At 50.1% G+C, this 26,795-nt stretch overlaps 1 protein-coding gene across 9 annotated transcripts in view; it reads left to right on the forward strand.

The window, feature by feature from the left end:
• Window positions 1-26,795, forward strand: part of STXBP5L (syntaxin binding protein 5L) — a 581,790-nt gene that overhangs the window by 47,936 nt on the left and 507,059 nt on the right. For all 9 annotated transcript variants that reach the window (XM_088455906.1, XM_088455901.1, XM_088455909.1 and 6 more), the window contains one exon: window positions 26,052-26,149. In XM_088455906.1, coding sequence (XP_088312032.1) covers window positions 26,052-26,149 — 98 coding nt within the window. The remainder of the gene's footprint in view (window positions 1-26,051; window positions 26,150-26,795) is intronic.

The following is a 26,795-nucleotide window of genomic DNA, read 5'->3' on the forward strand; positions in this document are numbered from 1 at the left end:
GGGCTGATGCCATAGACACAAGAGCTCCATCGCAGGGACCAGGCTGGGCTGATGCCACAGACATAAGAGCTCCATCACAGGGACCAAGCTGGGCTGATGCCATAGACATGAGAGCTCCATCGCAGGGACCAGGCTGGGCTGATGACACAGACATAAGAGCTCCATCACAGGGACCAGGCTGGGCTGATGCCACAGACATAAGAGCTCCATCACAGGGACCAGGCTGGGCTGATGCCACAGACATAAGAGCTCCATCGCAGGGACCAGGCTGGGCTGATGCCACAGACATAAGAGCTCCATCTCAGGGACCAGGCTGGGCTGATACCACAGACATAAGCTCCATCACAGGGACCAGGCTGGGCTGATGCCACAGACATAAGAGCTCCATCGCAGGGACCTGGCTGGGCTGATGCCACAGACATAAGAGCTCCATCGCAGGGACCAGGCTGGGCTGATGCCACAGACATGAGAGCTCCATCGCAGGGACCAGGCTGGGCTGATGCCACAGACATAAGAGCTCAATCGCAGGGACCAGGCTGGGCTGATGCCACAGACACAAGAGCTCCATCACAGGGACCAGGCTGGGCTGATGCCACAGACACAAGAGCTCCATCACAGGGACCAGGCTGGGCTGATGCCACAGACACAAGAGCTCCATCACAGGGACCAGGCTGGGCTGATGCCACAGACACAAGAGCTCCATCACAGGGACCAGGCTGGGCTGATGCCACAGACACGAGAGCTCCATTACAGGGACCAGGCTGGGCTGATGCCACAGACACGAGAGCTCCATCACAGGGACCAGGCTGGGCTGATGCCACAGACACGAGAGCTCCATCACAGGGACCAGGCTGGGCTGATGCCACAGACACGAGAGCTCCATCACAGGGACCAGGCTGGGCTGATGCCACAGACATAAGAGCTCCATCACAGGGACCAGGCTGGGCTGATGCCACAGACATAAGAGCTCCATCACAGGGACCAGGCTGGGCTGATGCCAGACATGAGAGCTCCATCACAGGGACCAGGCTGGGCTGATGCCAGACATGAGAGCTCCATCACAGGGACCAGGCTGGGCTGATGCGACAGACATAAGAGCTCCATCACAGGGACCAGGCTGGGCTGATGCCACAGACACAAGAGCTCCATCACAGGGACCAGGCTGGGCTGATGCCACAGACATAAGAGCTCCATCACAGGGACCAGGCTGGGCTGATGCCACAGACGTAAGAGCTCCATCTCAGAGACCAGGCTGGGCTGATGCCACAGACACCAGAGCTCCATCACAGGGACCAGGCTGGGCTGATGCCACAGACATAAGAGCTCCATCACAGGCACCAGGCTGGGCTGATGCCACAGACACAAGAGCTCCATCACAGGGACCAGGCTGGGCTGATGACACAGACATAAGAGCTCAATCGCAGGGGTCAGGCTGGGCTGATGCCACAGACACAAGAGCTCCATCACAGGGACCAGGCTGGGCTGATGCCACAGACACAAGAGCTCCATCACAGGGACCAGGCTGGGCTGATGCCACAGACAAGAGCTCCATCACAGGGACCAGGCTGGGCTGATGCCACAGACACAAGAGCTCCATCACAGGGACCAGGCTGGGCTGATGCCACAGACACGAGAGCTCCATCACAGGGACCAGGCTGGGCTGATGCCACAGACATAAGAGCTCCATCACAGGGACCAGGCTGGGCTGATGCCACAGACATAAGAGCTCCATCACAGGGACCAGGCTGGGCTGATGCCACAGACATAAGAGCTCCATCACAGGGACCAGGCTGGGCTGATGCCAGACATGAGAGCTCCATCGCAGGGACCAGGCTGGGCTGATGCCACAGACAAAAGAGCTCCATCACAGGGACCAGGCTGGGCTGATGCCACAGACACAAGAGCTCCATCACAGGGACCAGGCTGGGCTGATGCCACAGACATAAGAGCTCCATCACAGGGACCAGGCTGGGCTGATGCCACAGACATAAGAGCTCCATCTCAGAGACCAGGCTGGGCTGATGCCACAGACATAAGAGCTCCATCACAGGGACCAGGCTGGGCTGATGCCAAAGACATAAGAGCTCCATCACAGGGACCAGGCTGGGCTGATGACACAGACATGAGAGCTCCGTCACAGGGACCAGGCTGGGCTGATGCCACAGACATGAGAGCTCCATCACAGGGACCAGGCTGGGCTGATGCCACAGACGTAAGAGCTCCATCGCAGGGACCAGGCTGGGCTGATGCCACAGACATGAGAGCTCCATCACAGGGACCAGGCTGGGCTGATGCCACAGACATGAGAGCTCCATCACAGGGACCAGGCTGGGCTGATGCCACAGACATGAGAGCTCCATCACAGGGACCAGGCTGGGCTGATGCCACAGACATGAGAGCTCCATCACAGGGACCAGGCTGGGCTGATGCCACAGCCATCCTGCTTTCATTCTGCATGCTCACTGTCCCCCCAGCCCCATTTGTAGTTCTCCAGCTGCTAGGTACCAAGCTACCATTAACAGCCCAGCTACTAGGAGGACGAAGTATTCCTATATACATTAGTACATGTACAGTATATTTATAGCTGTACAGATAGTATTCATAAAATACACACATAGGGCCGTATTCAATTAGCAGCGAAAACTGTTGTTTTTTCGCCATAAGTGAAAACGGACGTTTTGCGGAAAAAAAAAAAAGCCGGTATTTTCACTAAAAAACAGGCGAAAACGCAATTGCCAGAAAAAAACCGGGAGAAAAGTTTTCTCCATCCCAGATCAGGCGAAAAAAAATGCAAAATCCCTATTTTTTGGCTAAAAATTTGTGGATTTCTTTGAGAACCCTTTGGACACTTTCCCCCCTAATGATACTTTAGCGGAAAAAAATAATCCCTGCGATGTGATTGCATTAGCTTTCACTTTACTTGTACATTTCGGGGGCCAGTGCACTATACTGCGCTTGGGTGGTCTACTGAGTCCAGGGGAGGGATCTTACAGAAAGTTATCCATTTAGCAAATGTTTCAATAAATCGTGGATGATAGTTATTTCTGAAACTGTGGTGGTAGATGTTTTGGGTGCGTTTGTAGCAGGTGACATTCATCATTTAGGGGCAGATTCAATTACGCACAAACTGCGGACAAGAGCATTTTCCAGCCCAATACTTAATCTGCCACCAGAAATCAACTAGCGACAGTTTATCCGCAGTCGTAATGGAACCTGTTTCGGTGGCTAACGCACTCTTGATTTAATCTGCCCCTTTTCCTAAACAAGCTACAAGAGAGAGAGCCCCGTAACTTCACGTTCAATTTTGGTTAGTTATGGGGGAAATTGAGTTGATACTTGAAGCTGTTATCTTTTGTTAAGGTGGTCCCTTGGTATTTGCTTTGCTATGGGTGCTAGGATAAGGTAAAAGTTTGCTGGAGTCCATGGGCCTGGGGTATTTTAATGTAAAATGAGATTAGTAGGTAGTGGAATTCATTGGGAAGGCTGGGGGGGGGGGGGTTGTAGATATGGGTTGCAAATGAAAGCCAGATCATCACTAAGTGAAGCCCACTTGTGCTTAGAATTACGATATATGCTGTTAATGACTAAATTGTTTTTTTCTTGCTAATAAAAAGTAGGGACAGGGGCTCCCCTTCTGTGGTGTCTTTAGATTTGGCAAGTGAGTGTGGAAGTGAGCCATTATCCTGACAAAGGGGCTATTATTTTTGGGAAGAAGCCATGAAAGCCTTTGTTCTATCCAATCAAAATCTTTCTCAGCTTCAGTCAGGAGGATTATGCCGGGTAGTTAGTTTGCAAGATTTTGCCATTGTTTTCCATGCCTTGGACAGATGGAATGTGGTCCCCATGGATGCAGCCTTGGAAGAATATTATGAGACAGTTTGCTAAAAGTTTAGCAGAAAAGTTTTATATAAATTTTTAGCTAAAAACGTTGGTCTGTAACTGGGGCTTTTTCTAGGAATTTCATTGCTAACTTGCGATAGTAGTGGAACCAAATGGTCATTGAAGTTGATTATAATATGGCAATATTACTGTTTACAACTAGGCGGATGACTTTCTATTATAAACTGATCTTCCCAGAAGGCATCAGAGTAATTACAGTATGTCACTAAGTTATAAAGAACAGTGGGCCTGATTCAGACCCGCTCGCGAGCGCAGGACGCTCACAAGCGGGTTGATGGTGCCCTACTGTGCATGCGCACGACGGAGGGAGCTCCGTCGTGTGCATGCGCGAGACCCGGCTAGCGACGGGGTAGCCGTCGCTCCGGGTCTCGCACTAAAGGGGGCGTGCTGTCGATGTTGATTGACAGCACGCACCCTTTGGTGGGCATGCCGGGGGCGTTGCTGCCAGACGGTGGCGTTCCCATGGGAACGCCTACCGTCTGAAGCCGGCCCCACTGACATCATTAGTGATGTCACTGGGAGTAATTTTGGCTCTGATAGAGCCAAAATCACTCCAGGGCTTGCGGCAGCGAGACCCTAAAGCAGGGTCTCCGTCGCAAGCCCGATGGTCGCGATGGTCATGGACGCTCGCTATAGCTGTGGGTGGTCACCCACAGCTATGCAAGCGTCCAAGAGGCCGCTCCATTTTCATGTAGGAGGGCCCTGATTCAGAGCGAGCGCTCTGGTCAGAGCGTCCAGCTCTGAATCAGGCCCTGTGGCCCTTGAGAGCCCCCTGACTCATCTGAAGGTTGGGGATGGTTGCCTCTTGCAGGTACTAAATAGTATCTTGATTCTTTAAGGGCTCTTTTTTATTGGTGAAGTTTACCCAAAGATGATAACATTTTGAGTAGTATTCTGGAAGGTCTTTTACTATATGCTAGGTGGTATGATATGTGCCTGCTTTTGTAGTCTATTATCAAAGCAGGGATATATACCCATATATACCACTGAGGATTTGCTCGCTCATCTCTTTGGATAGTTAGTTTATGAGCTTTCTGAATTGTTTTAAATAATTTTAGTTCAGTAAGGAAGTAGATAAGCTGGTGTGTAGTAATTTGTGTGATTTCTGTCGGATATATAGTTGTCTGTGCTCTATGACAACATAGTCTGTGCATGAGTAGGTAGAATGTGGATGTAGGCCTGTCCTTGTAGGTGATGGCCATCCACGGATGACCAACTGATGATCATGAAGCATGCACCTATCCTTTGAAGACCCTAAGGTGTTCTTTTGTTAGAGATTTGGACATGCCCAGTGTGGGATCTGGGGCACAGTTTAAGTCACAGGGGTAATCTGCCAACATTGCTTCGGTGTTTGCAACTACTACAATATATGTATAATTTGCCCCCCTTCCACCCCATGTGTTCCTCTATGGAAAACCAGACCGAGTGAGAAATAAAGAATTACTTTTAAATTACACAGTTCCCAAGGATTTCAGAGGAGAAAAAGACTGGCATTGGAAAGAGCTTTCTCACCATCAGATCTGGATGAGGACATGAAGTCCTCTCTTCAGGAGAAGGGTCCGTGAGCCCCATGGGTTTTCCACAACCTCATTTAAGACACTCCTCCCCTCCTCTTCAATGAGGTTTCTGACAAAACTTACTTTTTGTCCACCTTAAACTGTAAAGTTTATATAGAGACCTTGGCCAATGCGGTCCTGCAAAATCCGGCTATCTGTTTCTTTCATCCAAGAAATAGGTAAATAATATTAGAGAGGCAATATCTCTTGTGGCATACCGAGAATAATCCTTATGTATCTGATGGAATTTGCCCATATTGTTCGTAATAATGTGTAGCTTGTTCCCACACTGAAAGAACCTGTTATACACTTGAAGGATACTAATTTAGCTTATCGTCTAGAAACGTATTCTAGATGCCTCTAGTTGGTTGTTCCTCAATGTTGATATCTCTGAATCTCGGGTGTTTATGTGCTTGGTCTCTAGTCTCCTGATCTTCAGTAATAAAGCTTATTTTCAAGCCTCTTTTTTTTTATGTTCTTGGTCTGACCCAGTTACCAAGATATGATATTTGTAATAACAGTGATTATGCATATTTTGTTGCTATTGAGTAACATTCAATTTGGCATGTTACATTTAAGCATGTGTCTCTGTATGAATTGTTTTTAAAAAATACGGCACTTACATAAAATCATAGCAGTGTCTCTCAACAGGGCTGTCAGCCTGCTCCCCAGGTAGTGAGAGATTGACTAGCGACGATGATACACCATTATCAGCCTCTCACAGGTGGTCTGGCAATCAAGGCTGCTAATCAGCTGAGTGTCAGCTAGGAATCTGGGGCATACAAATCTATCATCAATCACTTCTCTAGTGCTTTTGTCACATATCACCCCCTCCTGTTTTGACCAGTGGCACGGAACACCTGTAGTTCCTAAACAGAGAATACAGGACAAAGCATCTGCATTGACCAGTTGGCTCTACTGAGAATGTAACATTTTGCAATGCCAAGACTATTTTCCTCTTTATTCTCAGACATCCATTTCAAAGGAGCATGATCAATAACCTGAATTTTGAGTATTTCTAATGCCCACTTAATTTCCAGTGCTTCTTTTTTATAGTGGCAGCGTTTTCTACATAAATAGATAAGAGGATGCTCTTCACCCTTTATGTTCTGAGACAGGAGGGCAACTATCTCTCTACGGTATTTGGATTATAGATCGACAGTGTCTCGATAGATAGTGTTCACTCTAGCTCCGGCGGCAGGCAGGGCGCCAGAGCTAGAGAGGGTACTTCCGTGCGCTCGCCGAAGGCGCGCTCGTGTCCGATAAAGGGGACGTGACCATTGAAAAGGGGCGTGTCTATAAGACGCGTCCCCTTTTTGGCACTCTTGGAGGCTTGCCCGGCACTTACGGACATGCCAGGCAGTCCCTAAAAGCTGCAGACAGGGAGAATAGATGCCGGGCGCATGCACCCGACGTCTATTCTCCGGCGGTGACCGTGTCATTGCACATTTCCCCACCCGCGGGACACTGTGACCCGCAGGTGAAGACGGCACCCGCAAGCTGTGAGGGCAGGGCGCTGTTTGCCCTCCTTCTGGAGGCCAGGGTGCTTTTTACCCTCCAGAAGGCGGGCAGGGCGCCGCGCCCCGCTAAAACAGCCTCGCAGGAATGCTAGATGGACATTCAGTAGGTCGACATGCCATAGGTTGACAGGGACAAAAGGTCAACAGGTTCAAATGGTCGACAGTTCAAAAGGTCGAAAGGGGCAAGAGGTCGACACAAAAAAGGTTGACATATGCTTTTTCATGTTTTTTCAACATTTGTAAGGTTTGGGTTAGGGGGAGGGTTAGGCCGGAGGGTTAGGATTAGGCTGCGGAAGGGGACGTTTGGGGTCCGGCACTTTGGGGAGGGTTAGGGTTAGGCACTAGGGGGAGAGTTAGAGTTAGGCAAAAGGGGGAGGTTTAGGGTGAAGATTAGGTTTAAATAAACAAATGTGTCAACGATATGTGTGACGACCAATTGTCCCTGTTGACCATTTGCTGACTAACCTTAAACAGATGGCAGAAATCTTTCGACTGACATAAATGAGTTATCTGATCATTTAGGATTTCCTTAGGTGTTCGACTTTGCGCAATAGCATAGCTTCCGAGTATCTGGTAGTTTAATCCATTACTACTAATATATACTGATGACCCCGGGCAGACTTTGTTACAGTTCTAAGCAAGTCCATAGATATTCTCTCAATAATGGGCAATTGGACAAATAGACCTCTATAATGTGGCCCGGGAGTATGATACTGACGCTCAGGGCAGGAGGCACAGTAGTCACATACATCTCTATGGTATACAATCGGGAAGCCGGCTGCCGGAATCCCGGCAGCCGGCTTCCCGACTGCTTCATCCCGGCGTGGGATAAATGACCGGCGTCTATATCTAGACACCTGGGAGGGTTAGGGTTAGGCACCCCCGGGTGGGGGTTAGGGTTAGGCACCCCCCGGGGGACTTAGGTTTAGGCAGCGGAGAAGAGGGGGGATTAGGGTTAGGCACCCCTAAAGGAGGGTTAGGGTTAGGGGGGTTAGGTTAGATTAGTTGATACTTACCTTACCACGATCAGGATTTCCAGCACTGTCGGGCTTCCGCTGCCAGGCTCTGCTGTTTTGTCGGGCTGCTGCTGCCAAGATTCGAACTCCCGGCCATGCGGCAGCCGGGATTTCATACCGATTCCATCTCTATGGACCCCTGGCTAGGAAAAACGCTCTCAAATTATTTTGAAAGTTTTTACTACCCCTAGATGTCCTGCAGCTACATGACCATGAGCCAGGTCTATCACCGTTCTTCTGTATACCTTAGGAACTATCAATTGTTCCACAGTATCTACTCCTTTCCTGGACACTTGGTACAACACCTCTTGTCGTACTGCCATGTGAGGGAATGACAAGCTACTATCGGGCTCTACTGGGTTTCCCTCCACCACTTTTACATTCTCTCTAGCCGTTACCAGAGTAGAGTCTCTTAACTGTTCTGAGGCAAAGTTCTCTTTTCTTACTTCAAGATCAGCCGTACAGTCAGCTGGTCTAGACTCCATTTTCTACTTCATCGTAGGTTCTGTACGTCATTCTGAGCCCCCCTGCTGCTCTCGCACTCTGACTCCCCAACCATGCTTGCAAAACAGAACACTTCAGCCTTGGGCAACACTGCCACTGTATCAGTAACATTATCAAAGGGGACTGGGTTATTTACGGATACCCCACTATAGATAGACACCAGATGTTAGACAGTCAATAGGTAGACAAGGACAAAAGGTCTACACACTGAAGGTCAACATGTAAGAAGGTCGACAGGTACAAATGGGCAACATGCTCGAAAGGTCGACACAAAAATAGTCAACACATTTCTTTTTTTAGAATTAGGGTTAGGCACCAGGAGGGAGGGTTCGGCACTTACCGGAGGGTTAGGCACTAGAAAAAACGGTTAGGGTCAGGCACCTATCCTGACATTTAGGGTTAGGCACTTACCGGAGGGTTAGGCACTAGAAGGAACGGTTAGGGTCAGGCACCTATCCTGATGGTTAGGGTTAGGCACTTACCCCGATGGTTAGGGTTAGGCACTTACTGGAGGGTTAGGCACTAGAAGGAACGGTTAGGGTCAGGCATCTATCCTGACGTTTAGGGTTAGGCATCAGAAGGGAGGGTTATGGTTAGGCACTTACCACGATGGTTAGGGTTAGGCACTTACTGGAGGGTTTAGCACTAGAAGGAACGGTTAGGGTCAGGCATCTATCCTGACATTTAGGGTTAGGCATCAGGAGGGAGGGTTACAGTTAGGCACTTACCCCGATGGTTAGGGTTAGGCACTTACCGGAGGGTTAGGCACTAGAAGGAATGGTTAGGGTCAGGCACCTATCCTGACGGTTAGGGTTAGGCATCAGGAGGGAGGGTTACGGTTAGGCACTTCCCCCGCTGGTTAGGGTTAGGCACTTACCGGAGGGCTAGGCACTAGAAGGAACGGTTAGGGTCAGGCACCTATCCTGACGGTTAGGGTTAGGCATCAGGATGGAGGGTTAGGGTTAGGCACTTCCCCCGATGGTTAGGGTTAGGCACTTACCGGAGGGTTAGGCACTAGAAGGAACGGTTAGGGTCAGGCACCTAACCTGACGGTTAGGGTTAGGCACTTCCCCCGATGGTTAGGGTTAGGCACTTACCGGAGGGTTAGGCACTAGAAGGAACGGTTAGGGTCAGGCACCTATCCTGACGGTTAGGGTTAGGCATCATGAGGGAGGGTTACGGTTAGGCACTTACCCCAATGGTTAGGGTTAGACACTTACCGGAGGGTTAGGCACTAGAAGGAACGGTTAGGGTCAGGCATCTATCCTGACGTTTAGGGTTAGGCACTTACCGGAGGGTTAGGCACTAGAAGGAACGGTTAGGGTCAGGCACCTATCCTGATGGTTAGGGTTAGGCATCAGGATGGAGGGTTAGGGTTAGGCACTTCCCCCGATGGTTAGGGTTAGGCACTTACCGGAGGGTTAGGCACTAGAAGGAACGGTTAGGGTCAGGCACCTAACCTGACGGTTAGGGTTAGGCATCATGAGGGAGGGTTACGGTTAGGCACTTACCCCAATGGTTAGGGTTAGACACTTACCGGAGGGTTAGGCACTAGAAGGAATGGTTAGGGTCAGGCATCTATCCTGACGTTTAGGGTTAGGCACTTACCGGAGGGTTAGGCACTAGAAGGAACGGTTAGGGTCAGGCACCTATCCTGACGGTTAGGGTTAGGCATCAGGAGGGAGAGTTACGGTTAGGCACTTACCCTGATGGTTAGGGTTAGACACTTACCGAAGGGTTAGGCACTAGAAGGAAAGGTTAGGGTCCGGCACCTATCCTGACGGTTAGGGTTAGGCACTTACCCCGATGGTTAGGGTTAGGCACTTACTGGAGGGTTAGGCACTAGATGGAACGGTTAGGGTCAGGCATCTATCCTGATGTTTAGGGTTAGGCATCAGGAGGGAGGGTTACGGTTAGGCACTTACCACGATGGTTAGGGTTAGGCACTTACTGGAGGGTTAGGCACTAGAAGGAACGGTTAGGGTCAGGCACCTATCCTGACGGTTAGGGTTAGGCATCAGGAGGGAGGGTTACGGTTAGGCACTTACCCCGATGGTTAGGGTTAGGCACTTACCTGAGGGTTTAGCACTAGAAGGAACGGTTAGGGTCAGGCATCTATCCTGACATTTAGGGTTAGGCATCAGGAGGGAGGGTTACAGTTAGGCACTTACCCCGATGGTTAGGGTTAGGCACTTACCGGAGGGTTAGGCACTAGAAGGAACGGTTAGGGTCAGGCACCTATCCTGACGGTCAGGGTTAGACATCAGGAGGGAGGGTTACGGTTAGGCACTTCCCCCGATGGTTAGGGTTAGGCACTTACCTGAGGGTTAGGCACTAGAAGGAACGGTTAGGGTCAGGCACCTATCCTGACGGTTAGGGTTAGGCATCAGGATGGAGGATTAGGGTTAGGCACTTCTCCCGATGGTTAGGGTTAGGCACTTACCGGAGGGTTAGGCACTAGAAGGAACAGTTAGGGTCAGGCACCTATCCTGACGGTTAGGGTTAGGCATCATGAGGGAGGGTTATGGTTAGGCACTTACCCCAATGGTTAGGGTTAGACACTTACCGGACGGTTAGGCACTAGAAGGAACGGTTAGGGTCAGGCATCTATCCTGACGTTTAGGGTTAGGCACTTACCGGAGGGTTAGGCACTAGAAGGAACGGATAGAGTCAGGCACCTATCCTGACGTTTAGGGTTAGGCACTTACTGGAGGGTTAGGCACTAGAAGCAACGGTTAGGGTCAAGCAACTATCCTGACGTTTAGGGTTAGGCATCAGGAGGGAGGGTTATGGTTAGGCACTTGCCCCGATGGTTAGGGTTAGACACTTACCGAAGGGTTAGGCACTAGAAGGAAAGGTTAGGGTCCGGCACCTATCCTGACGGTTAGGGTTAGGCACTTACCCCGATGGTTAGGGTTAGGCACTTACTGGAGGGTTAGGCACTAGAAGGAACGGTTAGGGTCAGGCATCTATCCTGATGTTTAGGGTTAGGCATCAGGAGGGAGGGTTACGGTTAGGCACTTACCACGATGGTTAGGGTTAGGCACTTACTGGAGGGTTAGGCACTAGAAGGAACGGTTAGGGTCAGGCACCTATCCTGACGGTTAGGGTTAGGCATCAGGAGGGAGGGTTACGGTTAGGCACTTACCCCGATGGTTAGGGTTAGGCACTTACCTGAGGGTTTAGCACTAGAAGGAACGGTTAGGGTCAGGCATCTATCCTGACATTTAGGGTTAGGCATCAGGAGGGAGGGTTACAGTTAGGCACTTACCCCGATGGTTAGGGTTAGGCACTTACCGGAGGGTTAGGCACTAGAAGGAACGGTTAGGGTCAGGCACCTATCCTGACGGTCAGGGTTAGACATCAGGAGGGAGGGTTACAGTTAGGCACTTCCCCCGATGGTTAGGGTTAGGCACTTACCTGAGGGTTAGGCACTAGAAGGAACGGTTAGGGTCAGGCACCTATCCTGACGGTTAGGGTTAGGCATCAGGATGGAGGATTAGGGTTAGGCACTTCCCCCGATGGTTAGGGTTAGGCACTTACCGGAGGGTTAGGCACTAGAAGGAACGGTTAGGGTCAGGCACCTAACCTGACGGTTAGGGTTAGGCACTTCTCCCGATGGTTAGGGTTAGGCACTTACCGGAGGGTTAGGCACTAGAAGGAACAGTTAGGGTCAGGCACCTATCCTGACGGTTAGGGTTAGGCATCATGAGGGAGGGTTATGGTTAGGCACTTACCCCAATGGTTAGGGTTAGACACTTACCGGACGGTTAGGCACTAGAAGGAACGGTTAGGGTCAGGCACCTATCCTGACGGTCAGGGTTAGACATCAGGAGGGAGGGTTACGGTTAGGCACTTCCCCCGATGGTTAGGGTTAGGCACTTACCTGAGGGTTAGGCACTAGAAGGAACGGTTAGGGTCAGGCACCTATCCTGACGGTTAGGGTTAGGCATCAGGATGGAGGATTAGGGTTAGGCACTTCCCCCGATGGTTAGGGTTAGGCACTTACCGGAGGGTTAGGCACTAGAAGGAACGGTTAGGGTCAGGCACCTAACCTGACGGTTAGGGTTAGGCACTTCTCCCGATGGTTAGGGTTAGGCACTTACCGGAGGGTTAGGCACTAGAAGGAACAGTTAGGGTCAGGCACCTATCCTGACGGTTAGGGTTAGGCATCATGAGGGAGGGTTATGGTTAGGCACTTACCCCAATGGTTAGGGTTAGACACTTACCGGACGGTTAGGCACTAGAAGGAACGGTTAGGGTCAGGCATCTATCCTGACGTTTAGGGTTAGGCACTTACCGGAGGGTTAGGCACTAGAAGGAACGGATAGAGTCAGGCACCTATCCTGACGTTTAGGGTTAGGCACTTACTGGAGGGTTAGGCACTAGAAGCAACGGTTAGGGTCAAGCAACTATCCTGACGTTTAGGGTTAGGCATCAGGAGGGAGGGTTATGGTTAGGCACTTGCCCCGATGGTTAGGGTTAGGCACTTATCGGAGGGTTAGGCACTAGAAGGAACGGTTAGGGTCAGGCACTATCCTGACGGTTAGGGTTAGGCATCATGAGGGAGGGTTATGGTTAGGCACTTACCCCAATGGTTAGGGTTAGACACTTACCGGAGGGTTAGGGTCAGGCACCTATCCTGACGGTTAGGGTTAGGCATCATGAGGGAGGGTTATGGTTAGGCACTTACCCCAATGGTTAGGGTTAGACACTTACCGGAGGGTTAGGCACTAGAAGGAACGGTTAGGGTCAGGCACCTATCCTGACGGTCAGGGTTAGACATCAGGAGGGAGGGTTACGGTTAGGCACTTCCCCCGATGGTTAGGGTTAGGCACTTACCTGAGGGTTAGGCACTAGAAGGAACGGTTAGGGTCAGGCACCTATCCTGACGGTTAGGGTTAGACATCAGGATGGAGGATTAGGGTTAGGCACTTCCCCCGATGGTTAGGGTTAGGCACTTACCGGAGGGTTAGGCACTAGAAGGAACGGTTAGGGTGAGGCACCTAACCTGACGGTTAGGGTTAGGCACTTCTCCCGATGGTTAGGGTTAGGCACTTACCGGAGGGTTAGGCACTAGAAGGAACAGTTAGGGTCAGGCACCTATCCTGACGGTTAGGGTTAGGCATCATGAGGGAGGGTTATGGTTAGGCACTTACCCCAATGGTTAGGGTTAGACACTTACCGGACGGTTAGGCACTAGAAGGAACGGTTAGGGTCAGGCATCTATCCTGACGTTTAGGGTTAGGCACTTACCGGAGGGTTAGGCACTAGAAGGAACGGATAGAGTCAGGCACCTATCCTGACGTTTAGGGTTAGGCACTTACTGGAGGGTTAGGCACTAGAAGCAACGGTTAGGGTCAAGCAACTATCCTGACGTTTAGGGTTAGGCATCAGGAGGGAGGGTTATGGTTAGGCACTTGCCCCGATGGTTAGGGTTAGGCACTTATCGGAGGGTTAGGCACTAGAAGGAACGGTTAGGGTCAGGCACTATCCTGACGGTTAGGGTTAGGCATCATGAGGGAGGGTTATGGTTAGGCACTTACCCCAATGGTTAGGGTTAGACACTTACCGGAGGGTTAGGGTCAGGCACCTATCCTGACGGTTACGGTTAGGCATCATGAGGGAGGGTTATGGTTAGGCACTTACCCCAATGGTTAGGGTTAGACACTTACCGGAGGGTTAGGCACTAGAAGGAACGGTTAGGGTCAGGCACCTATCCTGACGTTTAAGGTTAGGGACTTACCGGAGGGTTAGATACTAGAAGGAACGGTTACGGTCAGGCACCTATCCTGACATTTAGGGTTAGGCACTTACCGGAGGGTTAGGCACTAGAAGGAACGGTTAGGGTCAGGCATCCTGACGTTTAGGGTTAGGCATCAGGAGGGAGGGTTATGGTTAGGCACTTACCCCGATGGTTAGGGTTAGGCACTTACTGGAGGGTTAGGCACTAGAAGGAACGGTTAGGGTCAGGCATCTATCCTGATGTTTAGGGTTAGGCATCAGGAGGGAGGGTTAGGGTTAGAAAACAATAAATAAAAATGTGGCGACAGGTTTTGTGTCGACTTTTGACACTGTTGACCATTTGTACCTGTCGACCTTCTTACATGTCGATCTTTAGTATGTAGACCTTTTGTCCCTGTCGACCTATTGACTTTCTAACATCTGATGTCTAGACACTGTCGACCTTTTTACTGTCTATTTCTTATACCACACCCGTTATTTACTTCTAGAATAAATTGGGTTTCCTTCAGCTTCCAGAAGTGGAAAAAATCTCTCACCAATATATCATCGTACGTCAAAGAAGGGACTAATCCCACAGTGACTACAGTGGGACAACACTGTGTTTCTATGTTCTCGTCAGCAGTAACATAATACCGAGTATCTCTCTGTATACAGGTTACACCAACAGTTTTAGGGGGGTCACCAACTCAGCTCTTACAAGAGTAACCAGGCTATGGGAATCTAACAGAGCCTCTATCCATTTGCCTTCTAAAGTAATTATACATATTTATTTATCTAGCTGAGCCTGTCGGCCTGCGGTGCAGGCTAGCTGACCACAGAAATATACCCTGAGATTTACATTAGCAGTATCACATTGCATAGGTACAGAGGTAAGTGGACAATTTGGAAGCAACGTGGCCCAAGCCTCCACATCTAAAACATCCGATCATGTTTATATCAGGTCTCATATGAGCCAGGAACCGTGATGGCACAGGTAACCAATACGCAGTTTCCAAGCCTACCGTCTGTAGCTTTTTAAGTTCATTCCACTGCTCAGCACTCTTTTCCCCTGGAACAAGTCACTGGAGAGCACCGTTGCAGGACTAAGGGCCGATGGGGTACACTCAATAGTTCCTCACCCGCCACATACCTCTCCACCATAACCACAAGGTGGTCTGCTGTCTTAGGGTCCCTGTTGCTCACCCACTTGCGCAGAACTGCAGTCAGGGACCGTAGGTCCATAACAACCCTTGCAACAATCTGCAGGCCCATTTAGAGTCTTTGGCTATAGCCACTTGATGAGATGGAGGAGGCCATGCATTTGAGAGGGGAGAGGCTTACCCGCTTGGTATCCCGAGCGATTAACTCTAGTTTGAATAGATAGGGTGACAACCAAACAAGTTAAAGTTTCAGGGCCTGATTCAGAGCCACTCGTAAGCGGCAGCTCGTTCGCTCCGAGCGATGTTTGCCCAACTGCGCATGCGTACGGATCGTTATACGCATGCGCGAACCAGTCAGTGCGGCCGTAATTCATGTGCTCGCCAAATAGCGAATGCCTGCTAATTCGAGTGACAGAATGAGGCGTATGTGGGTGGTAACAGGGGAAGGTGCTTGAAAACGGGGAGTGGAGATCCGATCGCAGGCGTGCTTAAAGGTCAAAACGGGCGTTTTATGGGTGTGCATATTTAAAACAGCAGCGTCATTGACCACGTCACTTGGTTTTTTTTAAGCCAGAACTGATCGCAAAATAGCGGTTGAAAAAACCAACCACAAGAACAGCGAGCAGGTCATACCCTGTTCGATGTACTCGATTAATCTAATAAACAGCGGACATGACGTAGGATGCGAGTGGCCAGGGGGCGTAGTTTCCCAAAAAACGACCGCAAGTTTTGTACGCTCGTTCAGACCTAGAGGCGTGAACAGAGCGCAAAGAGCGAACGGTTCATTTGAATAGCCACCCCTATTTTCTGGACGAGCGAGCGCTAATTGCGTCCGGCTCTGAATCAGGCCCTCAGTTTTTAGTTTGTCATAGTCCTTAGCATCAGTAAGGCTCAATCAAAATATGCCTTTTGTGATTCTGCGGGCAGAAAGGAAAGTGTGCCCAATGGTTGACATCAAAAGCAAAATGGGTGTTTGTCACTATAAATTTTCACATTTATTTTTCATGGCTGCAATTTAAGCGCAAAGCTCGCATTCTCCATCATGCGTTGTAAGATCAGGTTAAGGAGTGTGGTTTCCTAGTGTAATCGCCCGCACTCTGCATGCAGCAGCCAGTCAGGTTCTCACCAGTCCAGGACCTTGGTACAAGTTTTCTCAGTTAGTTTTATTTATGTAGCAAAATAAACAAAATCATTAAAATAAATCCTAGCCTGTCTGGCTCTAACTAAACAGAAGTCTCTCTCTCTCTCTAAGGGTGGGAGGACTTAATATCCAACTCACACAAAACAGCATTTAAATACAGCTCTTACATAAAGCCATGGCAGTGTCTCTCAACATGTCTGTTTGCCTGCTCCCCAAGTAGTGAGAGACTGACTAGAGACACTGACACACCATTATCAGCCTCTTACAGGTGGTCTGGCATCAAGGCTGCTAATCAGCTGGCCAGACAGAAACTAGAAACCTGGGACATACATATCTATCATCGATCACTCCTCCAGTGTTTTTATCTATCTATCTATCTATCTATCTATCTATCTATCTATCTATCTATCTATCTCATATCTATCTACTGTAGCTGCTGCCAAAACTGCTACGATTCGTTGAGGCATAGGTTCCAAAGACCTCTGAAGGTGTCCTATGCTATCTGGCACCACCTTTAAGTCCTGTAAGTTGCGAGGTGGGGACTCCATGGCTCGGACTTGTTTCTCCAGCACATCCCACAGTTACTCGATCGGATTGAGATCTGAGGAATTTGGAGGCCAATCAGCACATTGATCTCTTTATCATGTTCCTCAGACCATTCCTAAACAATGTCTGCATTGTGACAGGGTGCATTATCCTGCTGAAAGAGGCCACCGCCATCAGGGGATACTGATGCCATGAAGGGGTGTACTTGGTCTGCAGCAATGTTTAGGTAGATGGTACATGTCAAAGTAACATTCACATGAATGCCAGGTCCCAAGGTTTCCCAGCAGAACATTGTGCAGAGCATCACGCTGGCTCTGCCGGCTGCCTTTTTCCCATCGTGCATCCTGGTGCCATCTCTTCCCCAGGTAAATGACACACGTGCATAGGGTTGTCCACATGATTTAAAACCAGGCCACCTTCTTCTATGGTCCATGGTCCAGTTATGACGCTCATGTGGTCATTGTAGGCGCTTTCGGAGGTGGACAGGGACCAGTATGGACAGTCGGACTGGTCTGCGCTGCACAGCCCCACACGCAGCAAGCTGCGATTCGCTGTCTGTTCTGACAACTTTCTATCATAGCCAGCGTTAACTTTTTCAGTAGTAGCTCTTCTGTGGGATACCTCCAAATGGGCTAGCCTTCACCCCCCCACGCACATCAATGAGCCCCATGACACTGTCGCTGGTTCCTTCCTTGGACCACTTTTGGTAGGAGCTAACCACGGCGTACCAGGAACTGCCCACAAGACCAGCCGTTGTGGAGATGCTGTGACCCAGTCGTCTAGCCAACACAATCTGGTCCTTCTAAAAGTCGCTCAGATCCTTACACTGCCCATATTACCTGCTTCCAGCACATCAACTTCAAGAACTGAGGGCCTGATTCAGAGCCGGACGCTCTGACAGAGCGCTCACTCTGAATCAGGGCCGGCCCTCTGGTTTTGCAGAACGGCCTCCTGGCCGCTCGCATAGCTGTGGGTGACCACCCACAGCTATAGCAAGTGGCCATGATTATGGTCGCGACCATCGGGCTTGCGACGAGACCCTTGTGGTAGGGTCTCGTTGCCACAAGCCCAAGAGTGCTTTCGTCTCAAACTGAGCCGAAAGCACTCCCACTGACATCACTTGTGATGTCAGTGGGGCCGGCCCCAGACGGTAGGCGTTCCCATGGGAACGCCTCCGTCTGGGCAGCCACCCCCCCCAGCCCGCCCACCAAAGGGGGCGTGCTGTCACTCAACATCGACAGCACGCCCCCTTTGGTACAAGACCCGGATCGACGGTTTGCCCGTCGCTATCCGGGTCTCGCGCATGCACACGACGGAGCCGCCTCTGTCGTGCGCATGCGCACTGGGCCACTATCGACCCGCTTGCGAGCGCATAGCGCTCGCGAGTGGGTTTGAATCAGGCCCTGAGTGATCACTTGGTGCCTAATATATCCCAGCCCTTGTCAGGTGCCATTGTAAGGAGATTTTCGCTCCCTAGATAAGAGAGAGGAGGAGCAGCAGCTGGGAAGAGTTGTAGAGAGAAGAGAACTATAAGGGAGACAAACGAGAGAGAAACTGAAGAAGGGGCGAATGGCGAGAACCGTAGGGTGGAAGCTATGGATATAACAGGAGCTGCATTTGCATAGGTTGGCCATGGGTTTTTGTATACGTGGTCGATGGTATAAGACAGCAGTGTTTATACTTTATTATGGTGTAATCCAATTAGAGAGAGTGACTTGCATGGTCTGCAGAGCTATGGTTTTTTGTTTATGTACCATTGATTATAGCACACTACACTGTATTTAAAAGCATGAAACATTAAAAAGGTCAATTTCATAATGAAACTCGCTTTACAGTGAAAGAGGACGAAAGACAAATAAAAAAACACTTTACTTTAATCTGCTCCATATAACCGGACTATGGGGGTCATTCAGACCAGCTGGGAACGCCTACCGTCTGAGTCCGGCCCCACTGACATCAGTAATGATGTCAGTAGGGGTGATTTTGGCTCTGATAGAGCCAAAGTCACTCCTGGGCTCTATCTACCGCAGGGTCTCGTCGCAAGCCCGATGGTCTTTGATCATCGCGACCATCATCATGGACGCACGCTATAGCTGTGGGTGGTCACCCACAGCTATACGAGCGTCCAGGAGGACGCTCCATTTTCATGGAGGAGGGCCCTGATTCAGAGCGAGCGCTCTGGTCAGAGCGTCCGGCTCTGAATCAGGCCCTATGACCTTACAGAGTGCAGCCCTCACATATCACTTTTATACCCTCCAGAGGACTCTATCCAGGGTGAAACATTGAAGGTGATGCCAGAAGAGTTAAGATGGGAAGGTGGCATCCTTGTGCCAACGTCCTCACAGCACTGCCTGTCTCTCTCTTGCCATGTATCATATTACTAGATGCCTGCAACTATGCATAGCGGCGAATATCCGCATTTAGTTTCGTGTACGGAATGCGAGTGTAATTGCGGATGACTTCCGGGCAACTCTGTACAGTCCCCTGTATGTGCATTAATCTTACCATATCAGACTGCGGAGCTGGTGACTGTCTGTTAAGTTTCCGGCCTCAGAATTCTCATATATAATATTATACAGTAGTATAGTAATGTCTACTTAGTTGGAAGCCATTCCTGATAGAACACAGGGCCTGATTCAGAGCCGGACGCTATTTGCGCTCGCTCGTTCAGAAAAAGGGGCCGGCTATTTAAATTGAGCGCTCGCTCTTTGCGGTCTGTTGACGCCTCTATGTCTGAGCGAGCGAACAAAACATGCCTTCGCTATTTTGTAAAGACGCCCCCTGGCCGCTCGCATCCTACGTCATCTCCGCTATTTATTAGATTAATCGAGTACATCGAAAGGCGTCTGAACTGCTCGCAGTGCTTGTGGTTGGATTTTCCTACCGCAATCATGCGAACAGTTCAGGCTAAGAAACAACCAAGTGACGTGGCCGATGACGCTGCTTTGCTAATTATGCACACCCTTAAAACGCCCGTTTTGACCTTTTGGCACGCCTGCGTTCGGATCACCACTCCCCGTTTTCAAGCACCTTCCCCTGTTACCACCCACAAACGCCTCATCCTGTCACTCAAATTAGCAGGCACTTGCTATTTTGCGAACACACGATTTCCGACCGCACTGACTGGTTGGCGCATGCGCATTACGACCCATACGCATGCTCTGAATCAGGCCCACAGTGTGCATCGTCTGTCTGAAGTAGTTCTTACAGATCTCGCCGCCTGATTGTTTCTGACAGGTTGTGTGGTAAGGAGCAATCATAGCCAGTCCCGCTCTGGTCAGTGGCCACCCTTTGCTGGATGTACTTTCACCATCGAATAGCGGGAATTCGGTGGTTGCCAGCTATCGTATGCAGCTTTCCGATGCCCGTCCAATGGCTGGCTGCGGGGGAACACAAACCACTGCTCTGCATAGCAGAGCAGCGGGTAAGCAGTGGGAGAATAGATTCTGTCCGTATACTCACAACATCTAGTCACAGTGTTAGGGGGAGCCTGGGGGCAGCGCAGCATCTCAGTGAGTGCTGGGCATGCCCCCAGAGTGACGTGAACAGGGGTGCCGCAAGGCTCCTTCCCCGTTCCCAGAGGCTCAGTACCCTTTTCAGCCTTAAGTGTGCATGTGTAAAACTATGACTGCCTCTGTGCACGCGCACAGTATAACCATTGCAATCGTTATGTTATTAGATGGTTACAATGAGATGGCGAGTTGCCATTACATCACTGGATTTGATCTTGGAAGCCCGGCAACCATTCCATGCTGGGCTTCTGATACCCACTCTTATGGAGAACATTCTGCTATAGAGACCAGGACCGGCTCTAGGGGTGTTCAACCAGTGCAGTCGAACAGGGGTGCCACCCATAGAGGGCGCACCCCTCGCCAACATCCCGATTTCAGCGGGACAATACTATCCCGCTGTTCCACCCGTGGGCTGAAGTGGCCCGCGGGTGGTGAAATCGGAAGGTTGGGGACCCCCACCGCCGCAGCTGCGCGGCGGTGCCGGACCTTGCAGTCTGAATGGATGTTGCACACATACGCGCTGTATCCATTCAGTGAGGGGAGAGGGCTGGGGGAAGCCCAGCTAGTGAGGCTCTCCCCAGCCTGATGTTATTTGGAGGCGTGCCTTGCAGTTACGCCACCAAATAACATCACATAGGGGGCGTGGTCTATGGTAATTAGGCCGCGCCCTCATTTTTGGCCGCGCCAAAACCTGGAGCCATCCCTGAGAGAGACGATTATCACAGCATAGAGAGGGACTATACAGTAACGCATTATATAACAGCACCACCTGCAGTTCCTGGACCTGGTCAGTTTGGGTTTTCCCATGAGCAGTTGCTTTCTCAGACCAGCCAATTACACCAATGATTCTTATTTACAATGTCTGATTTTGTCAAGTCCAGTTTTTGTGCTCTTCCTCTAATTTGGAAGCTGGGCACAAGTGTGTCCTGAGTTCGGCATTAGCGCACACAGGGCCTGATTCAGACCCGCTTGCGAGCGCAGGACGCTCGCAAGCGGGTCGATGGTGCCCTACTGCACATGCGCACGACGGAGGGAGCTCCGTCGTGCGCAAGCGTGAGACCTGGCTAGCGACGGGGTAGCCATCGCTCTGGGTCTCGCACCAAAGGGGGCGTGCTGTCGATGTTGATTGACAGCATGCCCCTTTTGGTGGGCGTGCCGGGGGCGTTGCTGCCAGACGGAGGCGTTCCCATGGGAACGCCTACCGTCTGAAGCCGGCCCCACTGACATCAGTAGTGATGTCAGTGGGAGTGATTTTGGCTCTGATAGAGCCAAAATCACTCCTGGGCTTGCGGCAGCGAGACCCTACCGCAGGGTCTCCGTCGCAAGCTTGATGGTCGCGATGGTCTTGACCATCGCGACCATCATCATGGACGCTCGCTATAGCTGTGAGTGGTCACCCACAGCTATGCGAGCGTCCAAGAGCCTGCTCCATTTTCATGTAGGAGGGCCCTTATTCAGAGCGAGCGCTCTGGTCAGAGGGTCCGGCTCTGAATCAGGCCCACTGCTCAGGACAGGCTTTGTACAATTATTATATAGATTGCTATGGACAAAATACATGATCAATTAGAAATATGATCATAGCAAGTTTTAGCTGATACTCATTGATGTTTATGAATCATAGCTGACCTATAATCCCCATCGCGTAATTTAATATCAGGGCTTCTTTGTATGGCAGATAAATTCTGGTCAGACATCCAGGTTCTGCGGCTCCTCTCAGATGCTTCCTGACACTGGACGGGAGCCACTGATTACACCTAGGGGTATAGTTACTACAGTGAGAGTTTTCAGAAGTGGAGATGTTGGCCCTCATTCAGAGCCGCTCGCTAGCGGCAGTACGCTCGTTCCGAGCGATGTTTGCACATCTGCGCATGCGTACGGTTTTTAGTACGCATGCGTGAACCAGTCAGTGCGGCCGAAAATCGTTTGTAAGCTATATAGCGAGTGCCTGCTATTTTGAGTGACAGGAGGAGGCGTATGTGGGTGGTAACAGGGGAAGGAGCTTGAAAACGGGGAGTGGAGATCAGAACGCAGGCGTGCTTAAAGGTCAAAACGGGCGTTTTATGGGTGTGCATAATTAATACAGCAGCGTCATTGACCACGTCACTTGGTTATTTTTAACTCAGAACTGCTCGCAAAATAGCGGTTGAAAAAACCAACCACAAGAATAGCGAGCAGTTCATACGCTGTACGATGTACTCGATTAATCTAATAAATAGCGGACATGACGTATGGTGCGAGCGGCCAGGGGGCGTTTTTATCAAATAAACGAGCGTGTGTTTTGCTCGCTCGTTCAGACTTAGAGGCGTGAACAGACTGCAATGTGCGAACGGATCATTTGAATAGCCACCCCTTGTTTTTGAACGAACGAACGCAAATAGCGAGCGGCTCTGAATGAGGGCCGTTGTCCATAGCAACCAATCAGATTCTACTTAACATGCAACTTTCACCTTCTTGAAGATAATAGCTAGAATCTAATTGGTTGCTATGGGCAACACCTCCAATTCTAATAACTCTCACTTTAATAAATATAGCCCTAACACTAAACAGCTCGTCCATGCAGCCGGAGCCGTCTATAATGAATAAGAAGTGCCTGGCAGCCCGTCATACCATCACTTGTACCCACCTAATAATAGCTTTTGTTCTTAAATGTTAAAGTACATGGCATTGTCAAACAGGATGCGTAGGATGTTTTTCTGACCAGATAACTGAATTGTGACATTAAAATGAATGTCAGAGGCTGCCCCCCTGTTACATCGGGGCATCTCTTCTGTCACAGGCACAAGAGAACCCTCACGGTGCCCCCTCTCCGTTTAATGTCAGACTCTTAGGAGCGCCTGGTCACTTTAGAACCCTGCCATTTTCAGGTCATGAGATCCTGGCATTCCAGAGCGTCAGCGCGCCAGCTCACAGTACTGTAAACTTAGGCCAGATTCTGCACTTTCCCATCAAATTCAGCTTTTAGGGGCTCTGTTTATAAAGCGGCTCAGGTGAGACGAATCTCTGGCGAAAATGAAGTGGAAAACCTCTATGGCTGCTGCTTACTATCCCAGATTTCTCTGGTGCTACGCCGTTCTGCATTGTTTATCCCCATAGATTTCTATCTCAGGCTGGCATTACCTATACCCGGCAATTGGGGGCCAGCAACACTGGAGAGACTTAGCTGGAACCACTCTGGACCAAATAACTATGGAGCTCATTCAGACCCGCTCGCTAGATGCGTCCGCTCGCACCCAGCGCATGAAAATCCGGCACACACCCAGCAAGGCAGGCGATCGCACAGCAAGGCATAAGCACGCCCACTATGTCTTGGAGTGAGATCACTTTGTGTATGCAGACGCCCACCAACCTGTCTTAGGACGCCCACTTGCGCACGTCATCTCCAGGAAGTGTATGCAGCCATCAGTACATCGAGGACCATCGGAAGCGAACGCAGCGCTTGAGGTTCACTATACCCTGCCGCAAGCACTGCGATCACTTCAGTGTGATATACAATCAGGTGACGTGTACAATGACGCTGCCTGTTAATTATGCACGCCTCTTAAACGGTGGTAAGACGCTCGGGCACGCCTGATTTCGCACCTCCCCTCCCCCGTTTCTAGTGGCCTGCCCCTGTCACCACCCACAAACGGCCTCTCCTGTCACTCACTCTGCTGGGCTGTCTATGCGCAGCGAGCGCTTCCCGATCTCTCGCACTGTTGTGCGCACGCACATTGCGATGTGCACGCATGCGCAGAAAGCCACAATCGGCCAGCTACGAGCGAACGCATCCTAGCGAGCGGATCTGAATCAGCTCCTATGTGCAAGAGCAGACGTTCCTAGCGCATGCCCCTGTCTTCTGTCTCCGTGCAACAAGAGCAGACGTTCCTAGCGCATGCCCCTGTCTCCTGTCTCCTGTCTCTGGGCAACAAGAGCAGATGTTCCTAGCACATGCCCCTGTCTTCTGTCTCTGGGCAACAAGAGCAGACGTTCCTAGCGCATGCCCCTGTCTTCTGTCTCTGGGGAACAATAGCAGACGTTCCTAGCGTATGCCCCTGTCTCCTGTCTCCGGGCTACAATAGCAGACGTTCCTAGCGCATGCCCCTGTCTTCTGTCTCCGTGCAACAATAGCAGAGAAGGGGGGCTTTCTGCATTTTCCCTGATGAGCTCCAGCCTGGTACATTGCGGTGGTACATCATTATGTATTGCTGCGAATTGCAGTGACACATGATTGTTACCGCCGGACCACCCCTAAATCTTAGATCTGAATTGTTGGAATATGTAGAAAAGCAGTGATATTTTTTGTTGTACATTGTGCAGCGCATTATCCAAAAAGTTCCACAGATCAGAAAGTAAAAATAAATAGTGTTGTCATGTGGTTATATTATACACACAGGGCCTGATTCAGACCCGCTCGCAAGCGCTCGTTCGCGAGCGAGAAATCACTTGCTCTGGCTCTCGTATCCAAAAGGGGTGGCTGTCGATGTTGATCGACAGCTCGCCCCATTTGGTAGGTGGGTCGGGGGGGGGGGGTGGCTGGCCAAACGGAGGCGTTCCCGAAGGAATGCCTGCCGCTTGGGGGTGGCCCCACTGACGTCACGAGTGATGTCAGTGGTGAGCTTCCGGCTCTATTAGAGCCGGAAGCTCACTGGGGCTTGCGGGAATGAGACCCTACCACAAGGGTCTCATCGCAAGCCTGATGGTTGCGACAATCGTGACCATCACCTGGCCGCTGGCACTAGCTGTGGGTGGTCACCCACAGCTATGCGAGCGGTCAGGAGGCCGGTTTTAATAAAAAAAGCGGCCGCCCTGATTGATAGCGAGCACTCGCTTTTTACGTGCGGCTCTGAATCAGGCCCACAGACATTACTCCGCTCACTTCCTCCTACTTTCACTGTGAGCAGTATTGCTAAACACATTGGCGAGGGGGTGAGTGTCAGCGGTAGGGCGGATAAAGATCACAGTCATTTGTACTATATTTTACTTGTTATAATCCTAATTACTGGAAGAATCCCTATCCAGCACCTCTACAGGCGCACATTTAGGGCATTACAATTATCACTACGTGGATCGCTCAGAGACATCAGAACTGAAAGTCCACTTTCCACCATTTTATTCGCCAAGCGCTTGAGCCCAGTTCAGAAATGAAAATAAAAAGAAAAAAAGAATTTCAAAGGGTTATCGAAAACCTTCTTTCAGAAATATGGTGGTCGATGGCCGAACATTATGGCGGCGCGGTACTTGAAAAGTTAAATACGTTTGTGTGTGGGCAGATTGCGCAATTGTGAGGCCGTGCTGTCTTTTCTGTATATCAAGTCTATCAGATCGTTCTTCATAGAATAGTCCCAGGTAATCCTGGTGAGAGATCATTGGCTACATACTTATCTGTATGTCTCTAATAAGGAGAACGTTTGGGCACAGGGATTACCTTAATGGGCTTTATTATTGTATATTGGATTAACAGAAATAATGACAGTGCCCTGTTTGTTCCCGCAGACCGTACGGCATGGATTTCCCTACCAGCCCACTGCTTTAGCCTTTGACCCGGTCCAGAAGATTCTGGCGATCGGCACACGGACCGGAGGCGTGCGCATGTATCCTTTTCTGTCGCTGTAGTTTTCATGCTCCTTTCAGTGGAAAAACATCCAAAGCTGCAGGGTAAGAAGATTTCTGATCCACTCATCGTTAAACTGCAAGAAATCATAATGTGGGGCTTAACGTGGACTGCGCACCTTTCTGAGTGGCCAAAGCGTGGCTTTTTGTATGTTGCTGCAATGGAAAGTACACTGGGCTTTGAACAGTTTGAATTGTTGTTTCATTTATTAATTGATCTTCTATTGTATTGTTTTTTCTTTTTTTAACACTTTCGCTGGAATAAATATATAGATTTGGCATATTGTACTGAGTTGAGATGGGGAACCGGGAAAGGACTCAGGAGGACGAGAGATTTTAGCTGCAGATAAATAGAGGCCGCAGAAATCTAGAAGCTAAAATATGTCATCCCTCATACAGAGAGAGAGCAGCAGATAATAACCAGGATCAATGGGCATTTCATCATTTCACAATAACAGCGCGCTGCTATCAGGGTAACATTTACTTAGTGAAAATTTTATATAACAATAATGGGGACATTTATTAAACTCCAGCAGCAGAAAACAAGTTGATAAAGTACCTTACGGAATATGCAGTATATTTATTAATGTAGATGTATTTGCTGTTCACACCCTTTGCAATGATTGC

This window comes from Taudactylus pleione, unplaced genomic scaffold, assembly GCF_031769625.1.
Source record: "Taudactylus pleione unplaced genomic scaffold, aTauple2 ptg000677l, whole genome shotgun sequence".
NCBI classification, from domain to species: domain Eukaryota; kingdom Metazoa; phylum Chordata; class Amphibia; order Anura; family Myobatrachidae; genus Taudactylus; species Taudactylus pleione.